The sequence below is a fragment of the Mercenaria mercenaria genome, chromosome 13, assembly GCF_021730395.1.
Source record: "Mercenaria mercenaria strain notata chromosome 13, MADL_Memer_1, whole genome shotgun sequence".
Taxonomy (NCBI): Eukaryota; Metazoa; Mollusca; class Bivalvia; order Venerida; family Veneridae; genus Mercenaria; species Mercenaria mercenaria.
Window position 1 is genome coordinate 8,469,942 of NC_069373.1, and position 8,542 is coordinate 8,478,483.

At 34.5% G+C, this 8,542-nt stretch overlaps 1 protein-coding gene across 24 annotated transcripts in view; it reads right to left on the bottom strand.

Moving 5' to 3' along the window:
* The window catches only part of LOC123529947 (ankyrin repeat domain-containing protein 26-like), a 114,071-nt gene extending 106,186 nt beyond the window's left edge, over positions 1 to 7,885 (bottom strand). For 16 of the 24 annotated variants that reach the window (XM_053521122.1, XM_053521120.1, XM_053521116.1 and 13 more), the window contains exons 1-2: positions 7,596 to 7,881; positions 3,385 to 3,499 (exon numbers count right to left, since the gene is read on the bottom strand). In XM_053521122.1, the coding sequence (XP_053377097.1) occupies positions 3,385 to 3,499; positions 7,596 to 7,816 (336 nt within the window). In that variant the 5' untranslated portion in view covers positions 7,817 to 7,881. Of the gene's footprint in view, positions 1 to 3,384; positions 3,500 to 7,595 lie in introns of all 24 variants that reach the window. The other 8 variants (XM_053521133.1, XM_053521127.1, XM_053521125.1 and 5 more) reach the window with 4 other exon arrangements.
* Positions 7,886 to 8,542: the final 657 nt, after the last annotated feature.

Sequence of the window (8,542 nt, forward strand, 5' to 3'; positions counted from 1 at the left end):
GGTTCAAACTAAGTGCCTCAAACTCTTTAAGCAGCCATTAAAACTAGAATGTGTCTGTAGGACACAGGGTGTGGCCCCCACTGGTACATTTGTCACAAATAAGGGGCAATTATTCAAATGTTTTCAGTCTTAAGGGGGTAATATAGCCTAACTAACATTTAATGAAAAGGATTCAGTAATCTAGGCCATATACTTTTTGAGCTATGAGCATCACAAACAAAAAATCCACTATTTTGGCTATTTCAAGGGCCGTAACTCTGCAATAAGCATTAAAATTCTCAAGAAGAATGCCAAGTGTGCAAGGTCGGATCATGATAAAGACTCAGGCAAGGTTTTGTGAATTTACATCAAATAGTTTTTGAGCTAGGCACATTATTAGGTGAAAATGTGCATTTTTGACTATTTCAGGGGCCATAACTTTAAAAATAGTGGGTGTCAAAAAATAAGAGATGCGCAAGTTTAAAATTCTCAAGAAGAATGCCAAGTGTGCAGGGTCGGATCATGATAAAGACTCAGGCAAGGTTTCGTGAATTTACATCAAATAGTTTTTGAGCTAGGCACATTATTAGGTGAAAATGTGCATTTTCAATTATTTCAGGGGCAATAACTCTAGAAACAGGGGGCGGAGGCAGACAAAAAAACAGGAGGTGCGCAAGTTCATATTATGATAAAGACTCATGCAATGTTTCATCCATTTATATGAAATACTTTTTGAGTTAGACGCATCTCAAGGTGAAAATGTGCATTTTTAACTATTTCAGGGACCATAACTCTGGAAATAGGGGGCAGACCTAGATGAAAAATAGGAGGTGCACAAGTTCATATCATGATAAAGACTCATGCAAGGTTTAATCAATTCTTATTAAATCTTTTTGCGCGTCACAAGGTGAAAATGTGCATTTTTGACTATTTCAGGGGCCATAACTCTAAAAATAGGGGGCGGGGCCAGATGAAAAATAGGAGGTGCGTAAGTTCATATCATGATTAAGACTCATGCAAGGTTTCATGAATCTATTTCAAATACTTTTTGAGCTAGGTGTGTCACAAGGTGAAAATGTGCATTTTTGACTATTTCAGGGGCCATAACTCTGGAAATAGGGAGCGGAGCAAGACGAAAAATAGGAGGTGTGCAAGATCATATCATGATAAAGACTCATGCAAGGTTTCATCAATTTAAATCAAATACTTTTTGAGCTAGGCGCGTCACAAACTTCAGATGGACGGAAGTTGTTGCCTCAACAATCATACGGTACCTGGAAACTATCAGCAGTAATAAACACCATTTCTACATCTGAATTCTTTTTTTTTTTTTAGTACCATCTCTACTCCTTTATGTGTTTACGAACTACAAAGATTTCAAAATTTACCGAAAAATGAAATATATATTATATATATATAATGCTAGATAGGATAGGATCATGCCTACCATAAAACACAAACATGATTTCAGATTGGTATACAACAGGTCCTAAAAACTAAACTGGCCGAGCCAAATTTGGTAACAGACTTTAGCTAAAGGAATTTTAATTGCAAAGACGATGTTACAACTTCGATAATTTATTGCATTGTATCAGCTAAAACTTGGCAAGTGTCAGCTGAAAACCTGATAACCCGTTCTACCCAAAATATTTACTTTAGAATAATTACCAATAAGTATTGAACACCTGATAATGTTTTCTGTTTCAGCTGGATAGCAATACAGGTATTTACATCAAAGGACACAGAATATTTCTCAGTCTGTCTTTAAAAAAAGAGAGACCACTGTTAAAATGTGGTATGCCACCTCTTTTTATAAGAAAATTTCCAGGTATATTTTACCCCTATAAAATATTGTTTACACTTCACGAAGCCATATTTCATTTCTTTATAACTCAAGTGACGCCTAAATGACAAATGGTATGTTGATGATTGAATCACTTAATCCTCAATGGCATTCCGGAGTGGTTTTCTATCAAAGAAGTGTTTTTATTTTCACAATACTCGATAATTGCTGAACTATCAGTATCAAGTATCAATCAATTCCACGGTTCCATTGAATACTGTAGGGGTAGATATGTCATTGACATATATAATCTGATGATAGAAATTCCTATCAATACATTGAACACATTCAACAAATCATTGAAAATTGTTTAGTTATTATATCTTTATCTTAATGTTATTTCCTTTTAAGATTTTCAATCATGGTTGTAATAAAAAAAAGTAGTATTTCTTTATTATGCAAGGAGGATGGCATAACTCTAGACATCTGGAGTTCTTAATTTTTCTTTCTTCAAGTTTTACATAAATCTTCCATGGTTAAAGTTGCTCAATCATATAGAAATAAACTATTCCTAATATTTTCATGTTATCATAACTCAATTCTTCAAGTGATTAACAAAATCAGTTGTTCAAACCAATAAACTATTTTCTTCTATAGTTTCTGTGACCTCATTAACAATCAATTAATATACTAAATTGATACAAGGACATTACAGTGATTATGTTCAATTACCAGACTGGTATAAACAGATGTTGTGTCAGATCAAACAGGCAGATAAAAGTAAAATCAATAAGCTGCCTTCTTATACTGATCAATCAGTCTTTTCCTATACAAGTGCCCAGACTCATTCATTATTCAAATGTTAACAACTTTGAAATAAAACAACTGCCATAATTATGCCTTTAAAATACACAAATTGGTCAGAGTGTTTGTGTAATGTACACTACTTGCAAGTTGGTACCACTAGTCTGGTAGTAAATCTGGTACTACTGCCCTGTTTACACTACTTGGAACCACTTGGATCAGGTTTAAAGGCACTGACCTTCGGATTTTGGCTAAAAAATGATCTTTCTTTCAAATTGAAGTCTTGTCATAATGAACATTAGAATATGAGTTTTTGTTTCTAAACTATTTTAAAAATGCCAAAATCAAGAAAAAAGAATGATCATGTCGGGAATCGAACCAGGACCGCTGGGGCAATAAAGTAGTTTTCCACTGTCATTACCAATACCGCTATAGAGGATTTAGTGATAAATGCACGTTAAATATTGATATTTATAATTGAGGCAACTTATCTCGCGTAAAGCATTACAAATGCTGTTCAATTTTCATCGTAAAAAGTAGTAAAAACAACAATTCTCATGTTTTTCCCTAACATATAGTCTGTCAGTAATTAAGTTTCAAAGCATTCTTAAGACATACAGCATTAAATTCCAGATATCTAAAAAAAAAAATTTTTTTGTTTTCGAACGATCTGGAGGTCAGTGCCTTTAAGATATAGCAATACTGTCCTATGTACACTACTTGGTGCCAATTAGATCTGATGGTGCCTTACTTTATGCAAATTGTGTGTATACTGTTTAGTACCTCCACTTCTAGGGCTGGTAGTATTTTTGCCTTACCTTCATCAGTGGGGTTTTGCCCTGACTGTCTCCAATATTTGTCCTTGCATTCCATTCCAACAGTTCCCGTACCACATCAGCATGGCCCTGAGCACAGGCAAGATGTAGAGGAGTCCTAAAATAATGTACACAGAGATTACATGGTTTGGCCAAAACTTTAGGTCGGCAGTAAAAACATGCCAGCCCCCCTTCCTATTTCTGATAAGTGCCACTGAATATACTGTAAGTGGTTACCTTAATTGGTTCTTTGTGTAGGTCTGATGACTGGGGTGCATTGTGTGAAGTTTTAATCCAACATATATGTTACTGAGATACATCTTGACAGTTGCACACAAAACATTTAACAAAATTTCTAAGTAAAAAATGAGCCAAAATTTTTATAAATCTCAACAAAGAGTTACCTAACTTGGTCATTTCAATAGCTTTAATGACCAGGAAGACTTGTGCGAAGTTTCAATCCAACATATGCAATAGTTATTGAGACATGAGCATGCACAATAAATCTTGCACAGTAAATTTTAGGTGTTATCAAATGCCTAGGTGCGGAGAATAGCTCTCATTTTACTTTGAATGGTCGAGTTATAAAATGAATGATAATGTATGTTGATTTTTCAGCCCAGACAAGACCTGATATGAAACACGCCAAACTGTGATCTAGATCTTTAAGAGAATGACCCAAGTCTTGCATGTGGCACAATGTCTCAATGAGGCAAACATTCTTGCCAATTAAAAATATTATTGCTCCTTGCATGTTGAAGTTTAAATCTGGAGTCTTGACAAGATCTTAACACCCTTTGATCCCATGTAACCTTGACCTTTTGAAACTGGGATCTGCAGTCAGTTCTTGTAAATGACACACTATCACATTAACAAGGCAAACATTTCTGGAAAAGAAATGCTCTACGCATGCCAAATCTACATTCTGGACACGATCTGAATGATTTTTGACCCTAATATGAGCTTGATGCTTGAAATCGGTACCTCAGGTTATTGCATACAACACACTATCTCACTGAGGCAAAGGTTCCTGCCAAATAAGGAAGGATTTCTCCATGCATCTCAAAATTAACCAGAAATGATGTTTGATCTCTAAATGCAACATTGACCTTTGGGAAATCTGGAAGGTCATTACCTTGACAAACCTTATCTTTGACCAAAGTGTGACCTTGACCACTGAGATAGGAATCTTGGTATTGCTCATGACACATCTTCAAAATTTCTATTATATCAACACATCTGTTTCTTACAGTGTCAGAATAAACAACAGAGTACTACTGTTCAAAAGCTCTTCATCCATCTTGGAACTTGACTAAATTTTGAATATAATTACATATACAATAGAAAACATGTGGAGAATGAACATGAAATATTATATTGTCGCTCGACAGTTAGAAGTGCATTTCTAACAGTTAAGAGCTTTTTTTACATATCTAGATACTAGAGTAGATATACATTTATGGCTGTTTAAAATATTCAACTTTTATGTATTTCTTTCTAATATCAGCGTAACATCTACATATACAAACAAAATGGTATTTGTCTTTACAGATCAAGTCAGAAATACCTCCTGCAATGGCTTCATCCTAGTATGATATGTTTTAATGGCTGATTCCATTTTGTAATTTTTGTATCAATTGCTTATCATCATAAAATGATCTTCTATCTTTTGCACTGACTTGCATTAAGGCTTGGCAAAAACTGCTGAAGAGATTTCCTGACATTCTGACAGACAAACTTATAAAGAAATTTGTCAGACTCACAATTTTATTTAAAAAAAAGTTATTCCAAATTTCTAGTATCATATGACTGAAAGTTAAACAGTGACTGATGAGTAAAAAACATTTGCGGCATTTTTATTCAAGAAAAGTGATTTTTTTCCAGTTTTGAAGTGTATAGAACGCAGCTTTGTAAATGTCTGATATCCTTTGCAGACCTGCTCAAATTTGCCTGACATGTCAGACAGCCTAGCAAAATCTGTAATAATATTTTTTTTTGTAAATACCTAGTACTAGACATCAATTTTTCGAAAGATTACTTATGGTTTTCATTAAAAAAAAATGAGTTAATGCTTTCATAATGATATATTATGTGTAATTATAAATGGATGACTACTTGTAAAAGGTCTTTCTTGGCTCTTTCACAATAGCAGCTGTGACATGAGCCAATGCAAAAGCTTCGAGGCATTTGATAAACAAATGTGTCTGAATTAGGAGCCATTGTTCACTGTTTCATGCAATAATTTAACAGTGTAATTTGCCCTTTTAAACCCTAGCACCTTAATTTCACACTGAATTAAAATAGCTTGTGTAAGAAGTTTTACTCTATTTCATGAATAATTTCAAAGCAAAGTTTCAAATTACCTTTTTAGATAATTTGCCTTTCTTAATTATCTCCCTTTAATTGGCATTTTAATGCTATTAGTGCCAGATTTTTCACCTTTGAATTTTAACAATTATACGAGTTAATCTACCACAAAACAGAGCTGTTTTAGAAATTAAAGCACTACTTTTAGTTCTGCACATGATCTTATACAATCAGTGCCACAAAGGGAGGTAATCAAAAACGATAAATTTAATAATACATCCTAAAATCTGAACCAAACATTTGACAAATATGTGAGAAATCAATTATCAAAGGTAAGATTTAACAAAAAAATAAGTTTTTATGTTCATAACAAAAATGTTGCAGCCATATTATAAACAAAACCATTATGATCAAGGTCGAAATAAATTTCTAACAAAATATACAAATTTAACTAAAAATTACCCAAAAATTTTGCGATTGACTGCCTTTAACATATTGTTATACAGTTAAGGTTCATTCTGATGTAAGGCTTAAAAAAAAATTCTTTGTTTCCGGTAACATGCTCAAAATAATTAGGGTAGGTTGGTCGGAACATTTTTTTTTTTTGGTGGGGGGGATTTTTTTTTATTAAATGAGACTTTTTGTAAATAATTTTTGTGTCGAAAAATGAATACAATTAAGGCGGTTATGCCTTTAGAGCATCAGTATATTGATTTCCAATATCACTGACCATGTTTAAAGCATAAAAAGTGCAGTTCTGCAACTTTTTGTTAAAAACTTGAAAAAAATATTCTCAAAGGCCATAAAAACATTTAGGGTCAGGCCAAAAATTAATTTAAGGAAGGTCAGGATACTGGAAACAAAATTCAAGTGATCAGAAAGAACTTCTGCAAGTTGGTGCCATAATTGTTATAATAATCGATAGGAGATATGAAAAACTAGCTAGTACGTTCATCTCGCCTACTAGCATCAAGAAAATTGGCACAGCTTCAGGAGTAACGCAGAACTACTGTTAATTTTTATTCACGTAGAAGTATGTAAATCTGACAGACAAATCTTGTTGTTTTTTTTTCTATAAATATTGAGCATTTTTTGGGTACAATGTCTTTGTGTTTGTCCGGTATGGGATTATCAATTTATCATCAAAGGCAAACTTTCACAATCAGAAAAAAAAACACTAGTTTTTTTCCACCAATATAAATTATAATGGGCAAAATTTATTGCAAGGTTCTGAAATTCTTCCCATGTGGTGAAATTGGCAAGTAGCAATAGCAGCTCTGCTGTATATTCTATAAGTAATAAAAACAATTTCAGGAATCTCTGGTTATGTTGGGCAAAATAATTGGTGTGTGTGTGTGTGTGTGTGTGTGTGCGCGTGTGCGTGCAGATGTACCCCTTGTTGCTACCCTTGCATCTAGCAACACATTCTTCTCCAGCCAGGTCAAGAAATCTTGGTGCAGGAACTCTGTATCATTCCAAGGACGGACTTTTTTTTTGAACTTGTTTATCTACATCGTACATCAACGCAGTCACTCTTGACTATTATGCGATGGGTGGTACTTTTTGAAAAGAAAATGGAAAATATAGAAAGAAAGAAGATATTGGATAACTCAAAAAGTAGGAAATACAGAGTAAAGTTCGGCCAGTAACATTTTTAGTCTCTTCAACCCAGACCTCTCCAGTGGCCGCATCCAGCACAGTACTGGGAATCACTAGAATGTACTTGTAACTGAACCCCTACTGACTTGAATGAGAGTGATGATATCAATTTTTCACTGTTAAAAAATTAACAAATCAAGTCCCTTCATGTTTCTTTTTCATTGGGACAGCAACAAAATCAATAAAAAAATACAAAATTGGACATAAAACAATATAGAACATTCCTACACTGCTATGATTTGCTATACCTGTTTTCTTTGTCTAACGCTGTGGGATCTTTCTTGGCAAGTTGTTTTATTTTGGAAATATCGCCTGTCCATGCAGCCTTGTGGATTTTGGGCAAATCTTTCTCTTTTAAGTCATATCCATTTGCAAACTGCGATGCACTCGCACCGCCAATAGATCCAGAAGCTGAAGTGTTTAAATTCTTGGAGGTTTTCCCCAGAAATATTCCTTTAATCTTCTTCATTTTTCGTTTCTAACCACGCCAAAATTGTAAATCCTCCATTGACTATTTTGATTCAAGATTTCGGAAACGCTTGCAAATTGGTCCACGAAACGTTTGATAGACATTGATCACATTCCAAGGCCTTATAGTCCGTTTCAAATTTATTTGTTTCGTCTGCAAGGCACGGGAAGTAGATCTATGTAAGTCGTTACGGTAAATAAGCCCATTAAAACAATAAATGTTAAAACTCAAATAAAATATAGATCTATATTTAAACTGCAACCAATAGGACTGTCCTTGTTTTGTATAGTGTCTAATTTGTACCATTTTAATATGATTTAGGCCAAAAAATCACTGAAAATTGGAGACCACGTGACATATGCTAAGTTGCCAATTGCGTATATATCCGGATGCCCCCCCCCCCACGCCCCATCCCTAACCCCTCTCCCCAAGGAGGATGAGAAGTGACCTGTTCTCATCAAAGATGCACTCTCCCCAAGGAGGATGAGAAGTGACCTGTTCTCATCAAAGATGCACTCTCCCCAAGGAGGATGAGAAGTGACCTGTTCTCCTCAAAGATGCACCCTACTTGAGCAATGTCGGCAGGTTATTGACACCACAATATCCTGGCACAGCCTATTTCCAACCACTGCCAATTTTCGACTCTCAAAGGCCAAATTTATCAGTTGCAATAGTTTCATTGTTTACATTTGAGACAGAACATATTAGAAACCTACTTTCCCTCAG